This window comes from Delphinapterus leucas, chromosome 12, assembly GCF_059928025.1.
Source record: "Delphinapterus leucas isolate spDelLeu-1000000601 "Yukka" chromosome 12, BTC_Dleu_Yukka2, whole genome shotgun sequence".
NCBI classification, from domain to species: Eukaryota; Metazoa; Chordata; class Mammalia; order Artiodactyla; family Monodontidae; genus Delphinapterus; species Delphinapterus leucas.
Window position 1 is genome coordinate 40,672,044 of NC_143140.1, and position 12,736 is coordinate 40,684,779.

The following is a 12,736-nucleotide window of genomic DNA, read 5'->3' on the forward strand; positions in this document are numbered from 1 at the left end:
TGGAGGAGATTAAAATAAATATGGTGTATCTTCTCCTGTGAAAGGGCTTATTGTCGAATAAGTAAATTATGCTTTAAAATATAAGTAGGATACTAATTACTGGACTGTAATGGAATATTTCAGCTGTAAGAAAAAGCATTAACAAAAATGTGGAGATGTTAATATGAATGCCATGTATGAGATATTCATTGGTTTATTTGAATAGATTTTTGTTGGAGTATAGCAGGAAACATGGTGAGATGACTCAGCTTTCTAAAGCTTTGAAAATTGAGCAGAAAAAGTTGGAGTTGATTGGAAAGCAATATTGATTTCTTGTAGATTTTTGATGAAAGAATTAACAGTATTAAAGTCCAGTAAGATTTGCTTGGTAGTCATATGTAGGATAGACAAGAGAGATAGTGTTGGGAGAATCAAAAGACAGGAAGACTTGTTGGATTAGAGGTAAAAAAAAGCCTAAGCTAAAATTATAGTAATAAGGGGGTTGCAAAATGGGAATGAAAGGGCAAATTCAAGAATTATTTTGAAGAAAAATAAAATAAACCTTGGCGATATACTGAATACAGACGCTGAAGGAAAGACAGGTGACTTCAAGAATTCTCATCTCAATCTTTGGGAAATGCCTAGATTATTTGCAAAATTGGTTGACTATAGACACTGGGTTGGTCTGGTATGGGGAGGATGGCCAATTTGATTTTAGTCGTGCTGAGTTTGAGGTATGGCTATACATCCAGGTGGAACTCTCGTAGGCAGCTGGAAATACAGGATGGAGAGCTGATGAGATTTAAGTGAGATTCAGATACATAGATGTTCAAGTTAATTCAAAGTCAGCAAAGGACTATACTGATAAAAGAGCACAGGGCTAGTTTTACAGTTATATGGATAATAGTGACTGCACAGAGGATCATGAGTGTATGAACGACAGGTAATTCTTAATCCTTGAGCTATATTTAATTGAACTAAATATATTTATGTTCAATTGTGTTTATTTTGTTAAAAATCATCTTTCTGAATTGCACACTCATATTATTTCCTAGTTTATATAATAATGATTTGCAAATGTTTTGTTCCTTTCATTTCTTTCTTAACCATAGTTTAACGCCATCCAATTTCAAAACCTCACCACATCATTTTGCATTATGAAACCTTTTACATCTGAGCATAGAAAACACAATACAGCCCTAACTAATATCCTGCTCATTAATGATTTGGAAGATAACTAAAATTAATTATAGCTATGGAAGTCTTTTCCTTAGAAACCAATTCTTGAAGTACTTAATGTATGCTCAATTAAAAAAACATTTTTTGCAAAAATGTTCCCATAAAAGGGTTTCATCTTCAAGGAATTCATGGAAAAGACTCAGACAAGTACAGGTTTCTGGTAACTGACTATACTACTGAACTGAATGAATAAGCATTTTCAGAACTCTAATGGAAACTGATGAATTCATAAAGGTGCTAACAAAAGATCAAGATGAAAAAAAAGTTAATTACATGGGACTGAGTGAACCGATGAGGATAATTATAATTTTTGTGACTTTCTGTTTGAATTTAAAAAAAAAAATCCCACAAGGACTCAGGCAAAAAATATACAAATCAATTTTCACTGCAAAGTAAAGGAGCTGTTACAGTGGAGGATTACTGGACTGAATGTCAATATTATGACATAGTATGAGCGTGTTTCGTGTTTGGTAATTGCAATCATTGTTGCTTTTGTTGTGGTCATCCATTTACAATGCTTGGTGTCAGTTTATCTCTTGTAAAAATAAAATACAGTGTGTGTGTGAAAAAAAAAATTCCAGTATGAGCTTGTATAACTCATATTCTAAAGCACACACAATCACTTTTTTAAGTAAAATAAATTTTCAATTTAATTTACTGACCAATAGGAACTATTTCAGGATATATGTTATTGATAACTATCAACATAAAATGTATAGTATCAACTGCTACAGAATATCAATCATCCTTATTTCTGAAAAGAAAGTGTTACTTAGGTTATATAAACTGTTTATTTGGAATGATCACAAAACAAATTTTCTGGCTAAGGATAGTATTTAGAATAAATTATGCACTGAAAGTGGTCTGTTTGGTAGTAAAGATTCAGAAAGTAAAAAAACAATCAAACAAAAAACCTAAAGGTAAAACGATACTAGCCGAATATAAGTAGATAAAGCAGTTGCTCAGAATCAGTTTTGTTTGTTGGTGAAGCCTGCTGCTAAGACACCACTGTTTTGTTTGCTATGGAGTAAAGCTTTTAGTACTTGAGGAAACTGTCTCCATTTATTAGACTTTCAGAACAATAAAAGATAACCAGACAGGTTAAACTTTAGGATGACAAGGACATTTCTACAGAAGTTTCTTGTCAGGAACCCCTGTGTTTTGTACAGGTGTTAGGAAGAGAACCTGACAGTACCATCTTTGACACGGTGCATTTCCCAAGGTTGTATGGCATTATCTTTGATCGTGGTTTCTAATAGGCACATAAAAATATTTTAAAGTTACTTCTTGACAATTTTCTGAAATCAAAGTTAATTAAAAATAAATAATTTTGAAAAATAATAAGCAGTCTACCCTAGAAAGTTTTTTTTTCATCATCCAATATGTTGAATTAAATTCCTTTAACTTGATTTATTTCATCTCAAAGATACTGTGATGGTTCACAAAAATTGCTGAGGCTCTTGCTTTTAGCATTTCTTCATGGATTCAAAGAGATAACTTTTCCTGACAGTGTTAGAGAAGCAATATTATATTCCATGTGCAAAATAGTTAGAATTCAGGTGGTGATGGCAAAATACAGAGCAAAGATAATATTGTAAAAATAGTTTAAACTTCAGGTGAATTTGAACATCCCTTAAGGATTTCATATCTATGCATATATTATTGAATTTTAACATTTATAATATTTATATTATCAGGCTTGGTATGGTGGTTAAATTTAAAAACTGACACTCATTCTGCAATATTTCTGAATAGAAATCCGATGGTATTTAATGCATTTGTTAATCAAAATGTGATCTTTTGCTGAAAAATTTGGGAATATTTTTTGTATTCCAATGACATCAAGGCATTAACCAAATCTTACTTTTTGAATGCTCTCAATGTGCAAGAATTGACTTTACAGAGTACAAGATATAAGTGTGCTAAAAAGTGATGAAACAAAGTCTTTTTCTATCCCTAGTGAAAATCAAGCAATTCCTCATTGACTTGAGGGTAGAGAAACTACAAATAATATTCTTCTGTCACAGGGAACTGAATTAGAACATAGGAATTCCCTTCTCCTTTTTTCATGGGGTATGATAACGATTGAACACTGCAAAATGAGGTAGAAGGGACTTGCTTGCACATCTTTCTCTAGCCTTCTGTGTGATCTTGGGCAGGCAGATCCCTGATCTATCTAAATCTCAGATTTTAATAATAATAATATTGTTCTTATCTCCGGTCATTTGTTGCAGTTCAAAATGAGATAATATAGCTACATTTGTTTTTATAATTGGCAAGTATGACGCAAAGGATATTATTGTTATTAATTCTATATTTCATTTCTAATAGTTTTTATTTAATTTGTCTTATCTGGGGTAACTCAATTGGTTCTTTGGTGCCTTGTTTTAAACTCTTCTTTTAGTAGAAGGCAACTCTGCTTTTCAGAGACTTTAGAAGTTCCCACGTTTTCTCTGCTCCCACCAGAGATGTCTTCAAAACAGCATAATTTCAAAAGAATATGCATGCTTCATCCCTTTATTTCCTGGATTTTAATCTGCTTTCTGCACAAGTATGAGAGCTCTTATAGCTAGCTCTCCTTAGGGCATTCCTGAATTAAACTAATAGTCCCTTCATCTCCTAGAAATAGAGTGACCCTTGTAACTTTCAGTCCATTTAGATCTAATTTCTAGAAATATCCTCTCATTTCTGGCTATTTGCTTTTGTGCTGGGGATAGTTATAACATCCACTTCCATGTTCTGCTTCTCGAGTAAGTGCCAAACACACCGGTGGCTACATGCTAACCCGTATTATGACTAACCTAGCCGGATTACCTATTCTGACCAAGTATGTCATTTAAACGTATCATTAAATTATATCCTTTAAGTGTAGTGAACAGTTGAACATGTCTCTAGAGTAAGAAATCTTTAGATTATGTGCTTTTAGCTAACATTTGTATAGCGCTGCATAGTTTGCAAAATGCTTTACATATATTGTCTCTCATGCTTAGTTTTTTTCTTCTTCTTCTTTAGAAATAAACCTTCAGCTCAGAGATTTAGCAATATGTCACCAAGTACAAAATATACGTGTGGCTGTAACTCAAGTTTTATAGTCCTCATACCTGTAGTCATTCTGTTAACGTAATTTTTAGGCACTAAAGTCATACAAATATATCAATAATGATAATTATAAAGATAAAAAGCCTATCTACAGGGCATCATAAAATTTTGAGAATACAAAATTAGTATATGAAATGCCAATAGTGGAGCACAAGGCAATAGGTAATATACAGAGATTTGAAAAAGGTAAGCTTTGGGAGGAAAGTAAGCACTACAGAATTTCGGAAAGGAGTAGAATAAACGTGAGGTGGGTGAACCAACTGAAAGGAAAAGGATTTTTCACTTAGTAAGAACAGCATAAACACAGACAGAGTGAGACAATTGGCCAGTCTACAGAATAGTTTGAATAAGGTTAAAAACATTGAGTCATATTATATAGAACATTGAAATTCAGAGGCATAGAATGTTAAACCTGATTCAGTAGCTAATAGAATTGATCGGTTCTAGAGAAGGCATGTTCATGGTACAAAACTTACTGTAAAGATAGTTTGCAAAGCAAAATAGAGAAAACGGGAAGCAAGTAAGAATTGAGTTCTAAAATCCATAATTCAGAACTGAAATGAAAGTGCATGGATGGGATAAAACAAAGAGGCATTACAAAACAAAATTTGATATGGCTTAAGCATATCACATTTGTTTGTATTTAAGGAAGGAGATTAAAAGAAGATTTAAGTCTCAAGAACTCAGAGAAGTGCTATATCATTTTAGAATGGAAAAAATTGTTAAGGAGAGCTAGTATGGAAGAAGTTGTTGGGTTTAGTTTTAATAATTTTATGTATGAGGTAATGGTGAGCTGCCTCAGTAGGAATATACAAAGATGAATGGAAATACTTTGAGTGAAAATATGGCTATAAATTAAGAGGGTTTTCTAATTATCAGCAGAGGAGTTAAAGCCATGAGTGTGTTAGGTCATTAAAGAGGGAGGAAAGATCTGAGAGCCAAGATTTAGCCAAAAGGGATCTCCTGTTAGTGGGGCAGAGAGCAAATAATCAGGAGCACATATCATAGAAGTTAAAAGAGAAGATATCAAAGGGCCGGTGTTCAGTAAGAATTTTAGTAGAAGCTGCAAAATGATTAAGTGATAGTCTTAAGGAAAAAAGACAATGGATTCAAAAAGACTTTTACAGAGATGGAAGCTTAGGGTTAAGGAGGTATTAGGTGTAGAGAAATAGGAGGATTATCATTTTAGACGCTTGGCCAGAAATTGAAAAAGAGCGAGAGGAGAGGCAAAAAGAGCATCAGAATAACTCAAATATGTGTTAGATGCCCACTAAGTTTAAAGCCTCATGCTAGAATATTTGTAGGAGACACATGATAAATCAGAAACTGTATTTGCATGTACTCATTTACAATTAATAGAAGAGGGAAGATAGGTGCATTAATTTATAATGAGGGAGCCGGGCTATCATAGGTATGACCTGAAGCTCTTAGTGCTATAGATGTGTAAAAAAGAGAGGGGCACCCGAGTCATTCAAGTACTGACTGGTTAAGCTTCTCTAAAAAGACAGCTAAAAATACAGTGCCTTGAATCAGAAAGCATTTATTCCCCTTACTCCACAGTCTATAGGAGTGCAGTCCAAGGATGGTGGGGCACCTCTGTCATCCTCAACATGGGGCTTCTAATAGTCTGTAGTCATCACCATTTCCTAAAAGATGGAGAAGGAAAAGAGAGTACAGGGCAAATATCCTTAAAGAGAATTCTCAGAAGTTGTACACATCACTTCTGTTCATATTGCAGAGGTTCAAATTTAGTTGCATTCAAGGGAAGAAGGAAAGTATAGTTTTATTAGCTGGGCAGCAATGTTCCTAGTAAAACTCAGGCAAGACAATGAATACTGAGGGTTAGTGACTGGTCTCTACCTTAGATATTTACTCCAAGAAAAGATCAGGAAAACTACAACTAGATGGTAGCGTTGGAATTGAAGGGTGGGTGTAGGATTTGAATAGTGGAGAGGAGTAGAGAGTAGGGAATTACAGGTTAAAGGACAAGATGAGCAAAGAAATGCATAAGAATCAATATAGGATTTTGGGGAAAAGTGGCCAGAGCCTGGTGAGTAGGAGAAAAAGCAGTGGAACATAATCCTGGAATGGTGTTTTGGAGCACAACGCAGAGGATCTCAAATCCCATGCTTAAAAGTTTGTATGTAGCCTGTAGACATGATTGAAGATTTGTTTTTAATAGAGTTGTATCATTTTGGAAATTATTCTACATGAAAATTAACTGAGAAGCAGTATTTGGAGCTTATAAATTTGGAATAAAAAGTGGAAAGACCAGCTGGGAGACTACTGCTACAGGATATGAAAACCTGAACTGGCATTAATGCCAATGGAAATAAACAGGGAAGGAGGGGAGGAAATGAAAGAGTTTTTCTGTAGGTAAACTGATATAAATTGACAACTGTTTGGAGGTCAGTGTTGTGGAGAAAAGGAATTTAAAGAACTGAAGTTGACTCTAAAATTCAGGATAAGTGAACCAAGGACTAGGGGCAGGACCTTTGCAGTTGTTAAGGAATGCCAGCGGGTGATGCTATTGACAGAGATGGAGAAGATAATAAAAGGGCAGCATTAGGAAGAAAGATTGAGTTCATATTGGACATATTAATATCAAAAAGTCTACTGTCAGGCCATTGGAAATTCTCTTAAGGTCTAGAGAGTGATTAGGGTGAAATATATAGATTTGAAATGACTGAAATATTTTTTTATGGGCAGAAAAAACATGGAGACCAATAGAATTTTTGAAAGTGGTAATTGGAAGGAAGGGATAGATACTGAAGCAAGATCTGTTGGAAATAGAAAGGGTAGAGTTAACATAGCAGTTAATCTTAGAGGGGAGAGGTGATTCCGTTTAGAAAAAACCAGAGAATGAAACTAGAATCAGAGCTGTGTTGACTTAAACATGAGGGAGATAAAGCAAACAAAGGGCAAAGCAGTGCAGGGCCAGTGCAGTATGTGTGTGGGGTGAGTGCGGGATGGCAGTAACTCACATTACCACGATTAGGAGGATGTTAATGAATCAAATGGAGACAGAAGGAAAGCTTTCGGAGTGTCACTGAAGAGCCAATTGCAAATTCAAGTTAGATAGCATGTTTGGCTAGTTCTGCCTCTTTTGGGTACACTGGAAATCTTCTCTAAGGAAAAAGCAGACAAGGTGGAGAATGTGAAAGGTGTACATAATTTGAATTTCCGTATTAGTTTGCCATGCATTTTTTCCTTTTGTTCAGTTAAGTTATACAGGACTCCCTCACTGCAGTAGATATTAGTCTCTTGAAAGCAGTGCCAGTGTTTCCAGATTCTTCCTCCTTATTTCCCTCCATTTTCCCATTCCTTCTTTCCTCCCTTCCTCTTTCCTTCCTTCCTTCCTCCCTTCCTTCCTTTTTTCCTTCACTCCTTCCTGCCTTTCCTACCTTCTCAGAGGTAAAAAAAAAATGTATATTTTTATATTTACATGTATAAATACATACATATATGGAAAAGGAGGGCAGAATCCTGAATATTTATACTTCCACCTCCCCAACCCCTATCACTACATCTCCCTCCCCTCATTTCATGGAATCCCTTGAAGCCCCTGTATAAAACTGAAAGGCTCATGGAATTCTATGTGAAAACGAGTGATCTTGATCAGCCAAATTATACCTTCTCAATATCTGTAGTTATGTTTCTAGGATTTATGATGTACAAAAACTAATTCCAGCTCTTACAGACCAGCTTTGTGTTTATAGCTAATATACTCTCAAAAGTCTGAAAACAACAGTTTAATTATCAAGGAATCAAAATAGGAGTCTGAATATGTAACTATAGGCAAAGTCACATTTTAAAATATTTATTGTTTAAAAACAGAGTTTATATAACTTGTCCAAGGGCATGGAGCTGCATGGTCCAGCTGCAGAGCCTGTGATCTGACCACTAGATCACATTGCTTCTGATGATCAGTGAATTGTTTAGTTAATTGAAAATGGTAATATTTTTAAAGACAGTCTTGGGTAAAGATTGATGACCAGCATTCTAATACTTTGAAATACTTTTAAAAATGTATATAACTATTTGCATAAGCTTAAAAGTAATAAGGGATTTAAATAAAAATGAAATGTCTAAAACCAAAGCTAGTTCTACTTCAGTCAGACATAACAAATCAGATCAGAATGTTTAATTACTATCCAATCAACCTTTCTGTTCAGTGTGTCAGTTTAACTTAGAGAACCAAACAAAACATTCCTTTGTTTGTCAAGGGTAGGGTATTAAAACAAGGGTGTTCTAAAAATTGCAGTAGAAAGATGAAAATGGTTTGTTTGATCTTCAGAATTTTAATATGTCAGAAAGATTATTGTGAAGAAAATTGGGCTGTCTGAAGTGACAGATACATTATTCAAATAACTTTGATTGAATGCAAGATTTTTTAATGCTTTCATAAAGGGGACACACATTAATTTGGTTTATAAAAGAGTGGCTTTAAAATTTGAGATATTAGGGAAAATATTTTGTTAGTTTAGTAATTAGACTAAGCATTTTTAATTATGGCAGTGATATTTTTTGATAGTACCATTAATTGAAACATATATCTGGATTATAATTAGAATAAATTGTGTGTACACTTGACAATTTAAAAAGTCCTCAGTTTGAATTATTTGAGAGATGTTATTAATATTTCTAAGACCATCTATAACTGGCCTCAAAAATTAGATTGGTTTTTCTTTGTCTTAAAGCAGTGATTCAAATTAATTGTAGATTTGAAACCAAATAGTAAGTGGAAACCAATCAGTCTCAATATGCATTCCTGCTTCTAACATTGCTTTGATAGCCTGCATATCACCATTCCCACTGAAACCTATAATGATGTCAGAAGCATGTATCAGAATGCAGTTGATTCTGATTCGGTTTTCTATTTAGATATGAGTTTGTTACACATAAAGATATAAATCCATCGTACTGTTTCCTTAGAGGTATAATTATTCACTGATCATTTAATCTCTGTCACTTTGGCAGTTTCTGTTATATCACAAAAAATTCTTGGGGTGATTTTGTATCATTTCTTCTGTCTTTAACAATTTTTCCACAGTTTTAAAAATGTTTATTTCATACCTAAGTTTGTTTTCTTTTTTAATGATTTTCTAGTCTTTAAAACAAATTTTTTTCATCCTGCATGTGAAAAGCCTATATCTTATAAAATGTTCTTGGTTTACCGAAATACAGATTTTCCTCTCATAAGTCATATAAGGTAAAGAAATGCTGTTTATCATCTTAGCATGGTAATTAGCTGATAAGGACAGGGATCATTAAAACCTATAACTTGCTGTCATGCATATGAAATTGTACTATAAAAATGCTTATTTCTGGTTTCTACTTAATCTTACCTGTCTTTCTGTTTCTTTTGCAGCAAAAGTGTTGGATAGAATGTCTTCTCACTGCCATTTAAACATATTCTTTTCTTCTGTCAATTACCACAGGTTTAGTCCCTATGAGTGGTATAACCCACACCCTTGCAACCCTGACTCAGACGTGGTGGAAAACAATTTTACCTTGCTAAATAGTTTCTGGTTTGGAGTTGGAGCTCTCATGCAGCAAGGTATACGATTCAGCCTGCTATTTCCCTTGGGCACCATGTCCCACTCTTTGCTGGGTGTGACAGTTCTCGCTGGCACAAGTCGCTTGCATGGGTGCCTCTCTGCATGTAACCATAATCCAGCTTCTCCATCTACCTAATGCATTTAGGTGTTCTCAAATCCCATCCAAGAGAGATTCTGAGAAAATAATTAGCTTTTGCAATTGCACATACAGTATACTCATCTAACTTTTTCTTAACCCACAGTAGATACATTATCTCATAGATAACCAAGCTAACCTGATCCATTAGCTAGAAGCTGCATTTAAAGTACTACTAAGATTGCATCTCCTTGAGACAAGAATACAGTGTATTGCTCCTGTTTCCTGTCTCATTTTGATGTAAAAAAATTCCCTTTCATATCAATTCTTGATGACTAGATGCCTTTGTATTGCATGATTAGCAAATCTACTGCATATAAATTTGCAAAAATAAAATATTTAACCATTTAGAGTTACCTTTTCAAGTAAAATATTAGCTGCATCTGATAGTATATAAGAATATAAAGTACTGCATGCTCAGAAGTGCATGCAAAAATACTCTTTCACAATTATTTAAAATTTATAATATTAACGGTAAAAGTAAAAACTACATTTCTCAGAAAATGACATAATACATGCAATATGTCTTAATGGTATATATATAACTATGAATTCATTATTTTAGTCTCAGTTCTCCCAAGCTGAATTTATTTTTATTTTTGCTGCTGTGATTTCTTTTATTAATCTTTTAATATTTATATAAAAGTTCAATAAATTAATGTCAGACCTACTACTCAATATAAAAGATTTCATTAGCCAAGACCGAAGACTATTTCATGCATTTAAAAATGTAATATTTTTAAGTTTTAAAATGTAGCAAATAAAGCAAAATGCCCAAAGTTTGAACAACTAACAATGACCGGATTAAGGAAAAAAAAACATATTTCTTTGTAAGAGTTACCACACCTACCATAAAGGTTTACCTTAAATTTTAGAGGTGTATTTATTATCCACTTCGAAGAAATTCATTTGGTAATTGCATTACAGACCTGAGGAAGAGAAAATTTATTGTTAAGTTATAAAATGTTGTTTATAAAAAAGGTACTTTGCTTTTGCATGTTTAATATTATGCATAAATCCATTAGTTCATTACTGTTTCATTTATAAACTACTTCCTAAAGTGAAAATAAATAATTACATGTTAAAAGGAAAAAAATCAATTTAACAAATACATTTTACAAGCAATCCTCCTGAGTTGAGATAATTTTTCCTTTTAAAAATATAAGCATCCATATATATAGTTTTATAGGTATTTAAACCTAAAACTTGAAAATTCAGAGAACTCTTTCATGAACTAATCTAATTTTGTGGCATCTCTTTCTAAATAAAATGAATAATCAGTAGTTGTATTTGCCCTTTCCTACACTTTGGGTCCAGTGTTTTTTGTTTTTTTTTTTTTCCCTTAGATTTATTTACAGTTGGAAGATAATATTGGAGTCCTTTTAAAATTTTAGAAGTGAATAAAAATCTATCATATGAGACGAGCATCTTTTATAAGTAGCACTGGGTTATGCCGTTCCCCCAGGCAAATTGCTAGTCACTGGCTAATAATTCACCTTAATAGCCTGGAACAAATTATTCTCATAATAAAGATCTGACCATAATAAAGATTTTAAAATGATTTTTCCTACCACTTTGGAAAATAAAATATTCTTTTTTACTTAGATTTTATAAAATATTTGGAGACTTTTGAATATGTATACTGGTGAGATGAACTTGATATCTATACAATCTAGCAATTAGAAATAAGACTATATCTGATATCTCTGAAAATGATGACAATCCGAAAAATGAAAAATTCAAATATACATTTGCTTTGCCACATAACTACTTCACTGCTGGTGGATACATGAAAGAGGAACCCATACTATTCTGGCTGATGCCCAGCTCCCCAGGAATTAGTGGGATATAGTGCTGGACATGACGTTACCTTGAGTACATGACAGTCAGCCCCTAACCAGGCTCTGATTCACAAGCCTAGGAGGTACTCGTTTAAGTCCTTGGGTAAGATATGAACTTGTGGTAATTGGGCCATTTTTGTCGAATGTCTCCACTGTTTTTTTTCTTTCCCAGTCTTGTTTGACTTTATTGGTGGTGTTGTTAAAAAAAAAAAAAAATAGACTGGGCAGCCATAGCTGCTGATCATCTTGGGAATATTGAATATTTTAGTGTTTCGGTGTCCGAGTGTGTGTCTGACAGGGCCTAGGAGCAACTACGTCAGAAAGGTACTTTTCTGTTTTCTTTCGTTACAGAGTGGTAGGCAGAGTCTGGAGCTGGAGTTGGCTGTCATGTCCAAGTCTGTCTGCTTTTTAAAATGTTGTTTGTTTGTTTGTTTGTTTGAAATTGGAAGGGTGAGATGAACTGCAGTATAAGATGGGCTGCTTTGATAGAGCCAAGTCATGATACCACTTCTTTTCAATGTTAACATGAATAATTTGTTGTATTTTTCATTCCTTCTAAAGATGCGTTACCTTACTGCATCCGTTATTATATTAAAAAATATGTTAAACAAAACAGCAAATGGAGTCCATCTTTGCTTCATTCCATTTTACTCAAACCCTATTAAAATTAATTTGTAGCCAATGCTTTCTTGACTGTAGGTTCAAAATGATTAAAAGTGAATAGTAATATATATATCCATAAATTTAGTATACTTTTTTATAAAAAAGTTACACATGCTGATATGTGTTCATTTCAATATTAAGACTGCAAATAATGTGGTAAAACCAAAGGACTCAATTTAAAAATTGTTAGAATTTTATTTTATAACCTAACTTAATTA

General features: G+C 33.5%; 1 protein-coding gene across 1 annotated transcript in view; it reads left to right on the plus strand.

Moving 5' to 3' along the window:
* The first annotated feature begins 875 nt into the window (after positions 1 to 875).
* LOC149747865 (glutamate receptor ionotropic, kainate 2) overlaps positions 876 to 12,736 on the plus strand; it is a 119,441-nt gene continuing 107,580 nt past the window's right edge. Inside the window, exons 1-2 of the mRNA XM_089921663.1 lie at positions 876 to 922; positions 9,759 to 9,877. Coding sequence (XP_089777789.1) covers positions 876 to 922; positions 9,759 to 9,877 — 166 coding nt within the window. The remainder of the gene's footprint in view (positions 923 to 9,758; positions 9,878 to 12,736) is intronic.